General features: G+C 37.0%; 1 protein-coding gene across 1 annotated transcript in view; it reads left to right on the forward strand.

Moving 5' to 3' along the window:
* Positions 1 to 583: 583 nt before the first annotated feature.
* BCL2L1 (BCL2 like 1) overlaps positions 584 to 19882 on the forward strand; it is a 34253-nt gene continuing 14954 nt past the window's right edge. The window contains 2 exon segments of the mRNA XM_053699991.1: positions 584 to 944; positions 1039 to 1638. Of these exon segments, the coding sequence (XP_053555966.1) occupies positions 1117 to 1638 (522 nt within the window). The 5' untranslated portion in view covers positions 584 to 944; positions 1039 to 1116.

Below are 19882 nucleotides of genomic sequence, written 5' to 3' on the forward strand. Positions count from 1 at the left end.
CAATTGTGCAAGTCTGGATACAAAACATGTATAATGATTAGCGTTTTTTTATTATTAGACAATTGTGATATTAAAATTCCATTAAAAATATATCATAGGAGGCTGGCAGTGGCAAATTACTAAACATGGTTAAAATATTATAAATATTATTTTTTACATGTATCGGTACTTTTACCCATTTAATAATCATATTTTATGAAAAGCATTCATCATTGTATCCATATTAGCCTGTCTTGTTGCATTATGTAACAAAAATATGTGTGTGTGTACACACAAATATACCGTATATATTTTATATGTTATTGTCTGAGATTGAGCTCCATAGTGACAACGCCCCGCATTGTATTGTGGGAGTTGGAGTCCATCTACATACGCTTCTTTACGTGAGATTCGTGCCTTTAGTCCCGTCGCATAATTTGTCTACCAATAGTAGCGCTACGTAAACTAATGGGTTGTACTCATTGGTTCAGTAATTGTCAATCAGTAAGAACTTAGAAGGCGGGGCAGGGAAACGAGATAGAAGGTAAGAGAATCGGAGTGCAGAAATCTCCGAGGAGAATGAGGGGTTAGAAGAATGGGTTTAGAGAGATGAGATAGAGCAAGGGTTGGGTAGAGGGGAATACGGGCAGAAAGGGGGAAAGGCCAAAGTGGGGAGAATAGAGGTGCGAGGATAATATGAGAAAGTGGGGCGGGGGTAGATAGGAAGAAAATTGTGTGAGATGGGAGTGGATTTAATGAGTAATGGGGAGAGGAGGGGAAGCGAGAATGACACAGGAAAATGGTAAAATAATACAAATTATGTAATTTTGTATTTGTAGAAATGTATATATATATAGACTGTTTATATGCAAAACAAGATGATGTGATGTAAAATAAAAGATATAGTGAGGGAGAAAAGCTGAGTGCTACATAAACTGGATGATAAATGGTCCTATAAGAAAGAGGTCTGTGCATATGACACACATTAGTCACAGTGCACTTATTGAGTCACTGCCCCTCACTATATATATAAATATATATCTTTTTCTTTTCTTCCAGATGACAGACAGTTTGTTACTTTCATGACATGTTTCCTACAGGCGCTGAATAGTAAAGAAACCAGCTTGGTGTGGTTACATGCTCGATTTGGCACATGGCTGTTTCTTAGTCCTGACAATGTTGGGGGACACTACTGATCTTGTGCAGAACTTTGTGTGCCACAAATTGTCCCAAAAGGGTTTTAGCTGGAGCTGCTGCCGCGATCCAGTGCCTGAAGCTCTTTCCAATGGAACATCTAGGGAGCCAGCAGCGAGCACCGAACAAGGTGTGCAGAACACTGTAGAGCACCATGTACAATTGGCTCTTCAAGACGCCTCTGAGGAGTTTGAGCTGAGGTACCAGCGTGCATTCTGTGACCTGACTTCCCAGCTTCACATCACACAGGACACGGCCTATCAGAGCTTTGAGCAGGTGGTGGGTGAGCTATTTAGAGACGGTATAAACTGGGGTAGAATTGTGGCATTCTTTTCATTTGGTGGAGCGCTATGTGTGGAGAGTGCTAACAAGGAGATGAAGACCCTGCTTCCCATGATTGTCCAGTGGATGTCTGCATATCTTGACACTCATCTGGCACCCTGGATCCAGGAACATGGGGGCTGGGTAAGAACGCAGAATGTGATCTGTGTGTGAATTTGTTGATGGCGTGTATACTTGATGAGCACCCAGAATGCTTATGCACAGTGTTATCATTGGTTAAGAGCGAATGGTATAAGTTGTTTGTCAACACTTGCATTACTGTGGTTTTTTCCTATTTGAAAACAGATTTTGTGTTGAGTGAGAGGGCAAATAATTGAAGCACGTAGGAGTGTATGATATTGGGTTTTTACAACACAGAGGATGCCTTTTGCTCTTCTTGTCTTATATTTAGTGGCTTTGAAAGTATGCTCCACTTGCAAGAACAACACACAGATGGGGTGCCAGAGAGTTCATGTTCCTAAACAATTTCCTTCTGAGTCTGGCAATTTATAAATATGATATAGCTGTAAATTCTAATGCTTATTCTTCCAGACTTCTAAAACAGCTTTATAACTAATAAGGAATCAAATTAGCTTCTAACTTCTATATATTGTAGGCCTACCCTGCTGATTATAGCAGGACAAATGGAAGATGAGTTTAAACAGTATTGTGTGTTCTGCTGGATAGACTGATTCTGCATAAAGTATCAGTCCTCTATCTTGAGTATAGATTTAGTGTTTGGAATTTTTAGCAGCTTCCATGTATTTCAGTGTTTAAAAGGGTGCTTTCTTTATGGCACATAAACAAGAAATGATGATTGTGTGTGTGTGTATATATATATATATACTTGGTTGAAGCCAGTTTGCATTGTGGTTTAAGGAATGTGGTGATATTCACATACAGCATATCATTAAAAAAAATAACTTTCCCATTTACTTCTATTTTGTTCTCACAGTATTCCCTTATGAAGAGCATACCTAGGTACATAGTATACACATTTGTATCACTATATGGCAGCAGTATTTGCACAATGTATAACATTGTCACAAGCATTCTTGCAAAATTGCTGCCATATAATCATTCAGACTTGTTCACACTCCTGAGCCTACCTACCTGCTTTTCAACAGGAAACCAAGAGAGCAAAGTAAATTTGATAATGGACGTAAATTAGAAAGTTTATTTTATGTCTTTATTATAAACTTTGGCTGTTGTTGTGTTTCATGTCCGTTTAGCCTTTTTGATTGTGTCTTTGGTTCTTGTTGCTAAGGGTGGGTGTTGAGCAATGTGAAAAATGTTATTGTGTAATTCACCTCACCCTTTATCATAGGGGCACTCCTCAGACATGTCAGTAGCCTTAAATCATACAAGAGAGTCTAAATACTTCTGCTGGCTGTGTATTTAAATCTCTGAACTCCTCTCAGGGTTTTGTTTGAACTTTAATACTAATTCCTGAGCCCTTGTGTCACTGCATCCGTTTATAATAAACAATGATTTACACTGTATTGGTGACAATGTTAAAGATGGTATTGTACTCAGGTGCTGAAGAAATTTGTTCAAAATCTAGGAGCCAAAATTGTGGGTATTTTATCAGGTGGCTATTTTCTCAGTTTGTTTTTACACATTGACACCTTCACTACAGTCGTAGTTTCTTTTTCCAGGATGTGAGTGATTGCTGTAGTTGGTCTTCTGATAGAGCTGGGAGCTCTCATTTAAATGTGTACCCGTCTCTTAGGCCCTGAGGATCGAAAGTGCTGCAATGTGGCAATATATTCAAAAGGGATCCTACGCGATGTTGAGAATGCCGGCAAAATATTCCAAGCAGCATCAGCACCAACATTAGTGATGTAAAGTAAAGGATCCCCAAACCTAATAAACATAACTATGAACCCCTAAACTGCCAATACCCCACCGCAATAAACTCCTTACACTGCATTATCCACCAAGCTACTTAACCCTTAAACCACCAATACGCCACGTATTATCCCCCTAACCTACTTAACCCCTAAACTGCCAATGCATTATCTCCATAACTATGGATGCACCAAAATTTCGGCCGCAGAAAGTTTCGGCCGAAAATGGCATTTTTGGTTATTTCGGTTTTTTTGGCTTTTATTTTCGGTAAAATTATTGTGTAGCATATTTCAAAGTTGATGCCAGCCTAGAGCTGCTGTTTGAATTCATTACCTGACTTACTGTTTTGCATATAATAATAGTTTTCTAGGACTGTACTTTATTTTGATAATTGGTAAAAAAACAAAAAACGGTTAAATCTGATTCTTTTACAGAGAACTAAATAAAGAATAATACTAGCGATGCACCAAAATTTGGGCCGCTGAAAATGTGCAACTCCAATTTCAGCCCAAAGAGGACCAAAATGGCTAAAAATGTACAGCCCTCCCCTTTTCTATTGAGTTACATGTCTATCCTTAGCATAAGGTGAGCAGCACAGCACTGGCATGGTACACAGAGCACACACATAAGTAGCAGCCAGCAGTGCTCTTTTTTTTTTTTTTTAGAAGGAAACCAAAGTTCTGAATACAGTATTGAAAGTAGGATAAGTAACTAGTTTATAAACGCTTGATATTATCAGCCACAGCCCTAAGCACACACAGTGAATATGTATAAGCCTTATATACAGTGCTTATACATTAGCCTCTTGTGCATAGACATTCTATTCGCCTGAGGCAAATATGCGTGCACACTATATATGCATAAGCCCCAAGCTCGCACACAGTTGGTACAAATTAGCACCCACCAGACAGTGTATACAAAAAAAACCCAGTAACTTTCTATAACTACCTTGCACGTAAGGTCGTAGCTAAGTCCGGTGGTCCTGGTGATAGGTGACAGGCAGACTCCATTTGAGGCTCCGGACATATAATCTGACTGGTCAGTGTGAGACCTGAACCAGTAACTAGGCGGAGATATGATGAGAGACGATCAGATGCAGCCACGCCCATCGCACGGATAACTACACCCAAAAACAAAACACATGTCCACCTCGTATTGTTGTCTGGCTATAACCACGCTCTCCCTTTTAGAGCTCCACCAGTTTCACTGCAGATCACGCCCTACGGTACAAGTGACCACACCGATTTGTTGGAGCTTTCCCGCCTACAAGCACTCACAGCTACACACACACACACTAGTAAAAAAAAGAAAAAAAAACATTTTGTTTTCGGTTTCGGTCCAGAATTTTCATTTTGGTGCATCCCTATCCCTAACCTACTTAACCCACTACATTTCCAAATCCCCACAGTATTATCCCCCAAACCTGCTTAATATTTTCACCACCACAACATTAACCTCTACACTACTTCACCCCTAAACTGCCAGTACCCCAATGCAATAACCTTCCTACACTACTTGACCCATAAAACCGACACAACCACACAGCAAACTACCCCTACACCACTTAACCCCCAGTTAACCTCCCAAGACTCCTAACTTAACACCCCCTAAGTTACACAAAATAAAATAAAAAAAACTACCAAAAAAAACAAAACAGTATGGCCTATCCTAAAACGTAAGTCCCCTTAATAAAAAGCCCACCCCAAAATAAAAAACCCTGTGCTAAAGCCTACTCTAAAAATTGCCCTGACAAGAGCATTTGGTAGGGCATTGCCCTAAAGTTTTACAGCTCTTTTTTGACCAGAAAAAAAGCCCTATTCTTAAATATTTGCCCAGAAAAAATAAAGCCTTATTCTAAAAATGTCCTGTCCTAAAAAAAAGTTGCCATGAAAAGGGCATTTGGTAGGGCATTTCCCTAAAGCGACTAAGCTCTTTTGCATAAGAAATCCTATTCTAGAAAAACACCAACCAAAAAAAAGCCTAACGCTAATTCCAAAGATGGTAATCACCCAACTTGAATATGGCTTCTAGGTGGGCAACTACTGCTCCAAGGCGGTGCTCCTCTTCAGTCTTCAAGGCGGCGCTCCATTGGAAATGTCCTCTTCCTCCCGACTGTTCTTAATTCATCTTCGGATCTTCCATCGCCAACATCCTCTTCATGTGTTCACTGACGCACTCTAAAGTTTGAATGCGAGGTACCCCCTATTGGCTGATTTCAAATCCAAATTCAAATCAGCCAATAGAAAAAACTTCTAAGGGCAACTTTTTTTTTTTAGGATACGGTTTTTCTTGGGATAGGGTTTTTTTTTTTTTTTTTTTTTCTGGGTAAAAGAGCTGTGAAACTTTAGGACAATGCCTTACCAAATACCGTTCTATTGGCAATGCCCTTTATAAGGGCAATCTATTTTTTTTTTAATAATATGAATTTTATTTTTAAATGTAAAAGAGCTGTAATCACTTTTAGGGCAATGCCCTACCAAATACCCTTTATCAGGGCATTTTTTGTTTAAGTTTTTTATTTGGGGGTGGGGGGCAACTTTGGGTTTAGAATAGGGATATTTTTTGGAGGGGGTTAGCTGTTAAGGGGTTACGTAGTACAGGCATAGTTTGAGATATGGATATGGTGGTATTAGGGGTTTTCTTGTGGTGGGCTATTGGCAGTTTAGGGTATCTGAATGGTGTGTGTATTGACAACATTTCTGACACCTAGAGCATACTTGACTAGTGCTTTGATTTCTTAGATCAGTCCTATTTGTGGCCTGCTGTTCCATTAAAGGGACACTGAACCCAATTTTTTTCTTTTGTGATTTAGATAGAGCAGGCAATTTTAAGCAACTTTCTAATTTACTCCTATTATCAATTTTTCTTCGTTCACTTGCTATCTTTATTTGAAAAAGAAGGCATCTAAGCTTCTTTTTTGGTTCAGACTCTGGACAGCACTTTTTTACTGGTGGATGAATTTATCCACCAATCAACAAGAATAACCCAGGTTATTCACCAAAAATGGGCTGGAATCTAAACTTACATTCTTGCATTTCAAATAAAGATACCAAGAGAATGAAGAAAATTTGATAATAGGAGTAAATTAGAAAGTTGCTTAAAATTGCATGCTCTAATCTGAATCACGAAAGAAAAAATTTGGGTTCAGTGTCCCTTTAAATTACAATTGTTTCAGGAGTCTTTCTATCTGCCCTGATATTAAATACAATTGTTTCAGGAGTCTTTTCTATCTGCCCTGATGTGTGGGGCTTGGAGGGATGTTTTGCTATGGAAATCCAAAATATAATAAGAATAAATGTATGTTAAGAAAATTATTTAATAAAATCGCTATTAAAATCCTCCCCCCCCCCCCATATAGCACAGCCCTATTGTTCAATGTACCTTTAATTCCCCATAAAATGCTAAAAGGGACACTAAACCCATTTTTTTTCTTCTTTCATTATTCAGATAGAGCATGCAATTTTAAGCAACTATCTAATTGGATCCTACTATCAGTTTTTCTTTGTTCTCTTGCTATCTTTATTTAAAAAGCAGGAATGTAAAGCTTGGGGAGCCGGACATTTTTGGTTCAGAACCAGGGATATGCTTGCTTATTGGTGGCTAAATATAGCCACCAATAAGCAAGCGCTATCCAGGGAATTGAACCTAAAATGGGCCGGCTCCTAAGCTTTACATTCCTGCTTTTTAAATGAAAATGGCAAGAGAACAAAGAAAAATTGATAATAGGAGTAAATTAGGAATTAGTTGCTTTAAAATTGCCTGCCTATCTGAATAATTAAAGAAAAAAAAATTTGGGTTTAGTGTCCCTTTAAAGCCCAGCAGAAACCGCTATCTTTCCCCACTGTGCTATAACATGCACTGCAAGGAATTGCATGGTGAAAGCCTTGCATAGCGTTGGTGTTATCACGCTGCTTCAGCTGTTTACTCAGTTTGGACTCCATATGAGTGTTCACTGTGTTCTTGGAAATGCTTATTTTACAGGAAACAGAGGGTTAAGACAAGGCTCAAAATCATGGAGCAAGCCTATAAATTTAGGAGCTAGAAACATTTGGCCATCGCTATAAATATAGATGATCAATCTATTTAGTATTATGTGTGGTATATATGTGTATATATATATATATATATATATATATATATATATAATGTGTGTGTATATGTGTATATATATATATATATATATATATATATATATAATGTGTGCGTGTATGTATATATATATATATATATATATATATATATATATATATATATATATATATATATATATATATATATATATATATATATATATATATATATATATATATATATATATATATATATATATTAATATATATATATAAAACCTTTTTCCAAAACTGCTTGAGATTAGAAAAGGTTTGATTTCGGAGTATTTGTACATTTGCATCTGTAACATTGGACCAAGTGTAAACAACAATATCTTATGTAATTTTAGGCAAAAGGTCATAATGCAGCTTACATATGCAACCTAAAGTTAGTATTTAGGGATGCACCCAATACTAGTCGGTGCAGATACTAAGCATTTGCACGACTACTCGTGCAAAATGCTCCGATACCTCAACCGATACTTTTGGGCAGCATTTTGAGGGAAGGGAGTCCTACCCCGACGCAAGGAAGCTTCTGCCCTTTAATGTGCCAGAGCCAGGCTAACATAAATGGTTTAGGAAAACCGCGCTACAGTGGAGGGGCGGGACGCACACTGTGAGGGAAGGAGGGATGTGACGCAAGGGAGCTTCTGCCCGTAATGTGCCAATGAGAATCAAATCCTCGGATAGATTCTTTAGCCGCGTTCACAGAGACTCTGTTCTATTTCTAATAGTGAGCGTACTACAATTATATAGAGCATGCGCATTAGAAATAAAACAGTATCCCTGTGAACGAGTATTTATTTAAAACAAGAAGGATACGGGGGAGAGTTTGGCGGGTCAATCTGCTGCTGTTAACTAAATGTTCATTGAATATTAGCCACCTAACGTTAGTGTTATTGAAGATGGGATGCGGTGCAGGTTAATTTTCTATTTTTTTTTTAAACTACGGTATGGGATAAAGTTTTCATGGGTGTTGACTGTCCCTTTAACTTCAAGTCTTCAAGTATTTTCATTCCCACCTATTAAATTTGTAACCTACTAAGTACTATCTATAGATCATTGATAGATCATGAATCTTCTCTTGACTGGAAGTTCTATACCAGTTCCCTGTTATTTTTTTTCTTATTTTTTTCTATTTTCCCTTCACCTTCACTTTTGTAATACATGCCCCTGACAGTATTCCTGTTACTGACAGTGTGTAACTGAGAAAGGGAAGTGGGCTGCAGCTAGCAGCAGCATTTTAAATACATCATGTGATGCACTTTGTGCTCTCTCCTGTACAACCGTTAGCAATCATCTTTCTTTATGCTCTTCAGTTACTTCCTTCTTGGATTAATTTACTGATCTACTGACAGTCCACTCACTTTGTATTGCTTTTATAGCTACCTGTTACACCCAAAGCCTCACTGATATTCTAAGATCACCTATTTTTATATATAAATAGAATTTAAAGCCAAAGTAAATCTATCAGTTTTATTTCTTAGTTGTCGTTGATATTTGTTTATTCGATAGTAGTGTAATTCACTGGAAAACATGCACACTAAGCTTATACGCAAATAAATATATATCTGCAGTGACAATTTTCCCATTCACTTAGTCTTCCTGTGAAGTTTATATTAACTTAGTGAGATCACTCTTGCTTCAGTGTGCAATTGAAAAAAAGCTTGTTTCTCACTGGAGAGCTACTCCACTTATTAATATTTTATTTAACACGTTCTATGAAATGTTCTCTTGTTTTTACAACTTTGTGACAACAAGCAAATAAAACTGTTGTTAAATATTCCATAATGTCTTTTGAGTTACAGTTCTTCATACTTATAAAATAAGCTATCTTAAAGGGACACGGAACCACAAATTTTTTTTTCTTTCTAGATTCAGATAGCAGCGCAATTTTAAGCAACTTTCTAATTTACTCCTATTATCTTGCTATCTTTATTTGAAAATGAAGGCATCTAAGCTAAGAAGCCAGCCAATTTTTGATTCAGACCCTGGACAGCACTTGTTTATTGGTAGGTGAATTCATCCACCAATCGGCAAAAACAACCCAGGTTGTTCATCAAAAATGGGCCAGCATCTAAACTTGCATTCTTGCTTTTCAAATAAAGATACCAAGAGAATGAAGAAAATATGGTAATAGTAGTAAATTAAGAAAGTTTCTTAAAATTCCATGCTCTAGCTGAAACACGAAAGAAAAAATATTTGGGTTCAGTGTCCCTTTAAATCATATGATAGTCTGTATGAGCATGGGAAACTGTCACATGACAATAAAAAAGTATCTAATTGGTATCGGCGAGGTACTCGGTCTTAAAAAATAAAAAATAATGTATCGGTTGCAACCCCTATAGTTTTATATCATTCTTAAAGTGAATATAAACTCAAGATAACGGCGTAACGGCAATTGAATGATTGCATAAAGTTTCATTCATCGATTCTCAAATGCTTATTTAGCATTAATAATACCTTATAATTGATTTATCTATTAAGCCGCTCCTACCACCCGCATTATTCTAATTTTATCGTCATCGTTGATGATTATTATAATTTCCAATCCATGCTGCCATCCGGGGGCGTTCAACCCCGTTTCCAAATACACCCACTGTATAATGAGTGCATGGGCAAAATAATTATCGCATGCGGGCAAAAAAAAAAATTTCTGTATATATATACGCGTTCATGAACCACGCATGCTGTGTTTCAGCCAGCACGATCGATACGATAAAATAAGTGAAGAGACAGCTGTGATATATATTTATCATACGTATCTGTTATAAGCAATCCTTTCAAATTATGAATAAATTACAAACTATATATTATATCTGCAGGTAGAAAGAAACACAGAGCGCAACCGCGACTCAAGGTAAAAGTATTTAATAATTTGTGAGCGCTATCAATACAATTGCACTTACAAGATGGTTAAAAAAAAAATCGCCTTTGTTATACACTTTTCCAGCTGCAACCAGGCTCTTTCACTCCTGACGTCACTGCTAGCTGTACCGCGTTCCAGAGTCTGTTCACAAATCAACAATGCTGATCCAATTCACCGGCACCATTTAGACTTGGTAATAGTGACACAAAGTCTGTAATATTTCCTGTGCTGTTGTCCTCCGTCTACGCGTTTCGTCCGATTCATACGGACTTTCTCAAGATCCAGGACTCATACTATATATTATATCTATTATATTCACACAATTTTTTATAAACAATTGATTATTCTACAATTTTTTTTATTTATTTATTATGCGCTCTATTCTTATTTATAATTATCATCGAAACAAATATATTTCTCTATCCAAATCAATATTATATTTTTATTTATAATATTTTAAATTATTAATAAATATAATATATATTTTGAGGTCCACCGATCGCAAAGAAACAACTGTGGCACTCTTCAAAAATGTACACAAGTTAACTAACTCATTGCATATTATGTATCATTGAACTTTGAGCAGAGAGTGGCGTATGCGCATATTTATTTATTCTCTGTAGCGCTCTTCAGAGCTATACGTATAGAGCGGGTGGGACCAATCTATTCGTCACACATTGAAAAAGCAGGAAGTATCAGATGGGAGGAGTTGCCGGAGAAACGGTAGATATTTTAAAACTTAGATAAAATAATAATACATCTATTTTAAAAAAAATAACTTAGCGACTATGTTTATGGAGACACAATATAAGCGTAGCTTAGATACAGAATGGTTAACTTTACATTCACTTTAATACTTTTGTATAAATAGTACCCATATCATTCTTAATACTTTTGTATACATAGTACAGTACTGTAATCAGAAAGGTAATAGTTGTTGTTTCAAATAAATATAGAAAAGCATTAGCATTTTAGAACACAAAAACCAAACCACATATGCATGCAGTGAAGATTGGGACTTGTTACTGATGGGGAAACGTAATTTTTATCATTTTATTTTTAAACAAAATATTACTGAAAGTCTATAATTGAGATTAATTATGGATTTTGCAATTCTGGATTTGGATATTTGTACCTGTATATATTTTATGACACGCACATATCGGTTATTTGTAGAGCACATACATTATATAATCCCAATAGAAGATGGATTTGTATTTCGTAGCTGCGAGGTCAAGAAAGGATCCAGATGCATCAAGCAAACTTTTAGGTGCCATGGGTTTCTTCCAAACCCTAAAGGGATATGAAATAGACATTTTTTTCTTTCATGATTCAGATAGAGCATGACATTTTAATCAACTTTCTAATTTACTCCTATTATCGCATTTTCTTAGCAAGTGCTACCCAGGGATCTGAACCAAAAATGGTCCGGCTCTTCAGCTTACATTCTTGCTTTTAAAATAAAGATACCAGGAGAACAAACCAGGACACTAGGGTCTAATTTTAAGAAGCCAGTAGCTCCCTGGCTCTTGTGTTTGTCAAGCCCTGGGTTAAGGTACTTTAGCAGCCATTTTGGAGGAATCCAAAATTCTAATACAGGTATACCTCGCTCATACAGCGGAATAGGGACCGAAGCCCCGCCTTAAAATTAAAAAGGGCGGTTTAAGCTTTTTCTCACTTGCTAGCGTGTTTAAAAACATGTTTGAACTAGCATATATTAGCTGTGCAATAGCGCCAAGTTTAGCTTAACAGTAGCACAGTACAGCACAGTATTCAATAAAAAAAAAAAAACCTGTAAGTAGTAGTACCTGTACAATATGGACAATTACTTAGTAAAATTTGCCAGACTACAATACTGAGACAGTTTACTGTGATGCTGTAAACAGACCGAACTGAGCATAATAAAATGGTGCCAGTCGCCTTTCTTGCAATCTCACGATGAGTACAGTACTGTTTCAAAATCCTTGGAGGTTGAACTTCAGCTCCATATTAGCGCTGTAAAGCGAGGTATACCTGTAATTTACTGAGGAAAAGCATTAATGTCATTCTTATTTAGCAGAGTTTATATAGTGTCATAGTCTTATGTAAGACACTACTAAAGCTAAATGTGAAGGTTCTCATGATCTTCCTGCAGATTCTCCTGAATTAGTCTTGTTGGTCCATTCACCTAGCACTTTACTTTGTATTCTATGGGTCGGCTTTCTTTGTGTTGTGAGGAGGAAAAAGTGTAAAATGTTGCATTTTGTGTCATAATGATTAGGGTCCATTGTTTCTTTAGACGACACTTCTATGTCCACACCTTGAAGGTGAGTCTTGAAGTAGTGGAGATGTTTTTATAATGCTAAAGAACAAAAGGCTTTTCAGTCTCCCCTGAAGTATCAAACCATATTTTTGTATATATATTTATATTATTTCTTAAAATAAACCATTAAAGTTTGTGAGATCCCTGGTCTGGCTTAACTGTCAACTTCTATGCATAGTAAACAATTGCAGCTTAGTAGCAATTTGAAGACTTGATAGCAATTTGAAGACTTGATAGCAATTTGAAGACTTGATAGCAATTTGAAGACTTGATAGCAATTTGAAGACTTGATAGCAATTTGAAGACTTGATAGCAATTTGAAGACTTGATAGCAATTTGAAGACTTGATAGCAATTTGAAGACTTGATAGCAATTTGAAGACTTGATAGCAATTTGAAGACTTGATAGCAATTTGAAGACTTGATAGCAATTTGAAGACTTGATAGCAATTTGAAGACTTGATAGCAATTTGAAGACTTGATAGCAATTTGAAGACTTGATAGCAATTTGAAGACTTGATAGCAATTTGAAGACTTGATAGCAATTTGAAGACTTGATAGCAATTTGAAGACTTGATAGCAATTTGAAGACTTGATAGCAATTTGAAGACTTGATAGCAATTTGAAGACTTGATAGCAATTTGAAGACTTGATAGCAATTTGAAGACTTGATAGCAATTTGAAGACTTGATAGCAATTTGAAGACTTGATAGCAATTTGAAGACTTGATAGCAATTTGAAGACTTGATAGCAATTTGAAGACTTGATAGCAATTTGAAGACTTGATAGCAATTTGAAGACTTGATAGCAATTTGAAGACTTGATAGCAATTTGAAGACTTGATAGCAATTTGAAGACTTGATAGCAATTTGAAGACTTGATAGCAATTTGAAGACTTGATAGCAATTTGAAGACTTGAAAATATATTACAAATTGATTGTATCTTAACACATTGATGCCCACTGGCAATATAATGATGCCTGTTGGCAATAAAGTACAAAATAACTGTTCATAATGATATGTTTCACAATAATATAGTTTAAAAACAATTACATAAAATTATTGATAAGAATGAATAAACGTTGACAGCAAGTCGCAACCTACTAGTCTGGCCAGACAACTCAAACAGTATACTCACTGGTGAGTATACTGTTTGAGTTGTCTGGCCAGACCAGTAGGTTGCGACTTGCTGTCAGCGTTTATTCATTTTTATCGATATTTTAATATTTATGTAGTTGTTTTTAAAAGCTATTATTGTGAAACATTATATCATTGTGAACAGTTCTTTTGTACTTTATTGCCAACAGGCATCATTATATTGCCAGTAGGCATCGATGTTTTAAGATACAATCAATTTGTAATAATTTTCAAGTGTTCAAATTGCTACTAAGCTGCGATTGTTTACTCTTCATAGAGTTTGCAACTATGTTTGCATAGGTTGTTTACATTTGAAAAATTAATTTTGTATTTTATATATTTTAAATATTAGTATTAATATTATAAAGGTGTTTTGCACAATTATTTGTAGCACTATTTCTACTTTTATAACGGCTGCTTATACACAATTTACACACATTTTTTTTATATAGTAATAGTGGCGCTCTCCATTTTTTATATATCTTTAACTGTCAATTTGCCATTACTCAGACATTCGACATGAAACTTTAATGATTATATGAATAATGGCAAGGTGTGAGCAAAAGTCCCTCATATTCCTTACTTTGACTATTCCTTATTAATTTTCAATTTTACACACACAAACAATCATCAAAATAGAATACTATTAATTTGATTATTTTCTGTTCACGTTAACATTTTTATTGAAAATATATTTGAACCGGCATTGCCAGTTTTAAAGGGACATTAAACACTATAATAATAATTAACCGGTCATTACAAGTGGCTGGTTATTGCTCGCGATAGCAATGAGTAGTGTAGTGTATTTTATTAAAAATTTAAGATGGCAGCATTTTTATTTTTTAATAAAATTACTGCACTAGGCAATATTTTTGGGCTAAAGTTGGCGACACTGAAAAGTGCCTTTACATTGCGGTCTATGGGAACTATGTGTTCCCAGTAAATATATATGTACATGCTTATATACATATACAGGTATATTTATGTGTTAAAATGTGTATATACACATACTAACACATAAATATATAAGCTTATACATTTAAATTTGCTGCCATCAACCCCCTACATTGCGATTAGATTTTGATGCCGTCTCAGAACGAGGCTCCTATTGGAGGCTATGGAAGTGTGCTCGCATTCGTATTGCGATTAACTTGTAGTACCATCGCACATTAGCGTGCACTGGTATTACTCAGTGGAACTCTAATATTGCTTGTGCTCAAACAATATTTAGTGTTCCATTTGTAATCTAGCAATTAATAAATGCTAGATAGAAAGAAGCATTCAATGAAAAGATTATTCTGAGAATAACATGTGGATGCATTTTTAAAAGTTTCATTAGTTGTTTAAATAGTGACAAACTAAGTGTAAAGTTTGTGTCTATAAAACAATGGGAGCTGCCATGTTGTAACTTAAGTTACTTTCTCTGCTGTGGCCAATTAGAGACAGTTAGTTATAATAGCTCACTAGAGTGTGCAGCCAATGGCTGTGTGGAATATAACAGTGTATATAATACACACACATTTATATATACACATACACAAGCTTGGTTGCATATAACCCTCAGATCTGCAAATCAAAGTAACCTCAGTCAGGCTGAGATTTTACACGGTTGCCTATCTTATAATTTAATCTGTTTCCAGGCTTACATTAAAGGGTTTTTAAAGCACGCATATACATATATCTTTAACTACTGGACTAATAATGCTACTCCTATTAGTACAATGTATTAGATATTAAAGGCTAGAGCTGTGCAAGTATCCTTTACACTAGTTTCATTATAGCTGAACTAGAGCACAGGCAAAATAATCAGCTGATCAGTAACCACGGTTACCAACCTGCTCTCAACCATCAGCTGATTATTTTGCCTCTGCTCTAGTTCAGCTATAATGAAAACCAGGCCTATTATTTATTATTATTATTATTATTATTATTATCTGTTATTTGTAGAGCACCAACAGATTCCGCAGCGCTAATGGGGGGTACTTGAGGACCGCGGTTGAGAAACTCTGCTTTACAGCACTATTTTAAACAGGTTCACTTTTTTTTTTATATATATATAACTGAGCCAGACAGACTATCGCAAGCATGCTGTATCATGACAAGATAGGACTGCTGATGACTCATGTAAGTCACTGGTCCTACTGCTCTGTCATTTACCTTAATAATATGTTTGTGGCTATGGTTGCGTTAAGCATGGCCATATCAGTGTAGATCTCCCTATTCCTATTGATCCAGAGGCGTGAATGCATGGCCAGTAACAATGGTACTACTGTGTCAGCACACCACGTCCGCTAAATGCCCCTGCTACGTCAAGGCAACTGACACATGCTTCCCCAGGTCACCTGTCCGTTGCTGGAGGAAACAGCACTGCTACCTAACTTTTAGTTCTAAGTTGCCAAGGTGCCGAAGACTGCTCAGTGAACCCAACCTAGATACTGTTGAGGGAGTAGTGCACACAGAGAATGGACATTAAAGGGATGTAACAGGCACATTTTTTTTAAATCTAGGATTGCATATATCAGTATATATTTAAAAATCGCTCAGATACCTTGCATTTTAATTTGATAATTTTAATAATAATTCTGCTTATTTATATATAATTCTGTATTGATTATTAGTCTTATATATTTGAAGGGACAGTAAAGTCCAAATTTAGCTTTCATGATTCAGATAGAACATGCAATTTTAAACAACTTTCCAATTTACTTCTGTTTTCTAATTTGCTTCAGTCTCTTGGTATCCTTTGTTGAAAAGCATGCCTAGGTAGGCTTAGGAACAGCAATGCAGTACTGGGAGCAAGTTGCTGAAATGGTGGCTGCTTATATACGCCTTTTGTCATTGGTTTACCCAATGTGTTCAGCTACTTCCCAGTAATGCATTGCTGCTCCTTCAAAAAAGGATACCAAGAGAATGAAACAAATTTGATAATGGAAGTAAATTAGAAAGGTGTTTAAAATTGCATATTCTGATTCATGACAGAAAAAAAATCTGGGTTTTGTGTTCCTTTTAAGACTATAATGTTCCTTGTTTTAAAAGGGAGGCTGGTGACCATAAAATTTTTTGATGGAATTAATTTGGAGATCTTTCTAATATTTTGTAACATATTTTGAAGGTTAAGCTAAAACAACAGTATCTCTGTTTGTCAGGAGGGCTTTTATTGATATATGTTTGTTCCAACAAAAACCCTTTGTACTCTAGCTTAGCTGTACCAGTTTTAAATGCATTAAATTATATTTCTTTTAAATCACAGATTGCTGAATTGATCCCTCCCATACCGTATCCAGTCTGTCATAACTTGCATACAAGACCCCTACAACCAAGCTACAGATGCGGTTTAATTTAACGGATAATTTGTTTTGATACCACCTGACATTATTCGTATTGTTCCTCATGATGTTTTCCAATGATTTTTTGTAAAAAATTTTTTATATAAAAATAGTATCCTCTTCTTTGTCTCTTGTTATTAATTATCAAAGGGACATGAAACCCAAACATTTTTTGTTCATGATTCAGATAGAACATACAGTTTTAAATAACTTTCCAAATTATTTCTATGATCAAATTTGCTTCATTCTCTTGGTATCCTTTGTTGAAAAGTTTAGGCTTTGGAGGTGCAAAGCACTATTTGGAGCTAACTGCTGATAGGTGGCTGTACATATATACCTTTTGTGATTGGCTCACCCTATTTTAACTACAACTTACTGTAGTGCATTGCTACTTTTTGAACAAAGGATACCAAGGCCTAGATTTATCAAGACCTTTTCTCCACTGACTGAAGGTTCACACAAGTGAACCTACAGTCACGATTTATCAAGTAGCGGTCATCAGACCACTGCTTCCCTACCCTGTTCTCTTCCGACCGGGGAGATTGACAGCTCCTGCCCTCGCGTGATTGGTTGTGCACGGGCTGGGGACATGGTTGCATGCGAGCACAATGGAGCACTCGTGTGCAATGTTAAATGCAGGCAGCAAATTGCTGCCTGCCAGAGGAGAGGTCGGGCGGACGGGCGAATCTGTCCGCCATGGATTTATAAATTGAGCTCTAAGAGAAGGAAGCAAATTTGATAATCGAAGTATATTGGAAAGTTATTTTAAAATCATATGCCCTATCTAAATCATGAAAGAAAAGCTTGGGGTTTCATGTCCCTTTAACCCCTTAGTGACCAGACCATTTTTCAATTGTATTACCGTTAAGGACCAGGGCTATTTTTACATTTCTGTGGTGTTTGTGTTTAGCTGTAATTTTCCTCTTACTCATTTACAGTACCCACAGATATTATATACCGTTTTTCTCGCGATTAAATGGACTTTCTAAAGATACCATTATTTTCTTCTTAAATGAAGAGTCCACAGCTGCATTCATTCTTTTGGGAAATAAGAACCTGGCCACCAGGAGGAGGCAAAGACACCCCAGCCAAAGGCTTAAATAATACTCCCACTCCCCTCATCCCCCAGTCATTCTTTGCCTTTCGTCCCAGGAGTTTGCCAGAGAAGTATCAAAAGTTTATTCTTTTTATTAATTTTTTTTTTTCTATATTAATGTTTCTTATGGAGGGTGCTACTCTTCGACAAGAAATGTGAGTTTTAAGTAGTCCTGTCAGTCTCTCGTGTGAGGGCTTGGGCGAAAGTGAGAGTCCAGAGATGCAGTGGGAGCTTCCCCTGCGACACCATCCCGATTTGTATTCACAGCTCCCATTCAGCACTTGGCATTGTCGAACTTCGCTTCACTACCTGCTGTCCTCTCAAGTCCATGGCGGAGGCGATGCTACTATTCGTCACACTTGAAGGGCCGTGTTCCTGTTCCACGGCGTGGATTCCGGTAAGATCATTTCATTTACCTTCTCTGATTGCACTGTAACGCATTTGTTAGGTAAAATTCAGGGTCTCAGTGGGACTCCTTTAGTATCTTGGAATCAAGTGTTAATATCTCCTGAGGGGGATTATTGAACAGGGTTTTTTTTCTGGCTCTTGGCTTGGAACACATAGGCTTTCGAAGTGAAGTGACCTTACGGTTGGACACGCTTTTCCTTTTTGGACTGTACGGTTCACCTGGTGACCGGGCATTTTACGCCCGTGTCTCCCATTTCCCCATTCCTGTCTGAGTAATAGTCTGCTGCAGTCTGGTTCTCAGGAGGTGGTGAGTGCCCCAGCCATTGGGGGTGTCTGGTGCCGTTTCTATTTTGTTTTTATAGTCCACTTTTAAGTATCCAACTATGGAGGATACTAAAGTTGAATCGGGTCAACTTTCTGGGTCAGACTCCTCGTCCTGTGATGAGTGTGAATCGGACCCTTGGGCACAGGTCCATCAGTTATGTTCCTTAGGCCGTTCTAGAGCTCCTTGTTTCTCGAGCTCGGAGATTCAAGAGACTGCTGAGCCTTCTGCCTCGGGGGGCCCTGTCCTCCGGGAGGCGAGTTCCCTATTGGTCCCTTCTAATTCTACACATGCGGGTAATTCAAGTTATGTCTTTCCCTCCTCGGATGGTAGTCTGTCCCCCCCCCGGAGGTGGTGGCGCATTTTCGCTTCTATATCCTTTTGATGCTGACTCGACTGCAGAGTCCGGATGTTTGTTCGCGATTGTGCTCGTGCCTGATTATCCCAGGTCTCTTGGCCCTGGGAGGACATATGCAGCTCCCTGAGGGAGTGACCTTTCCAGAGTGCTGTGTTTTTCGTTAAAGACGGGCTCGCCTTAGTGTCTTCCTCAGACACGTTTTCGGGTTACTGGGGGAACCTACCCTTATGGGTTATGGTACTCGGTAGCTTTTTCTTTGAATGACACAACCTTGTTAGACATGGGGGGATGGTATATCTCCTCAAAGTCTTGTTATCAAGATCCTTCCCAGTTTGTAGAACAGGTTTTCCGTTAGTCGGGTCCTGCGGACCTTCTGTTAATTTTTTGGGCGTTAACCTTCGGGTTGCTGGTTATTTAATTTTGTCCGGTAGGATGATTTTTTGTTTTCCTTATAATAGTTCCTGTGGGAACTTTTTTTTTTCTTGGATCAATGCACGTGGTTTTGCTTCTATTGAAGTTGCTAGGAACACATTAGTTCCATGTTAATCTGTTAAATATTTTCTTCCTCTCTCTAAGAGTAGAATTAGTCTGCTTGGCAGTGGTAACCCTGT

Source organism: Bombina bombina, chromosome 1 (genome assembly GCF_027579735.1).
Source record: "Bombina bombina isolate aBomBom1 chromosome 1, aBomBom1.pri, whole genome shotgun sequence".
NCBI lineage: Eukaryota > Metazoa > Chordata > Amphibia > Anura > Bombinatoridae > Bombina > Bombina bombina.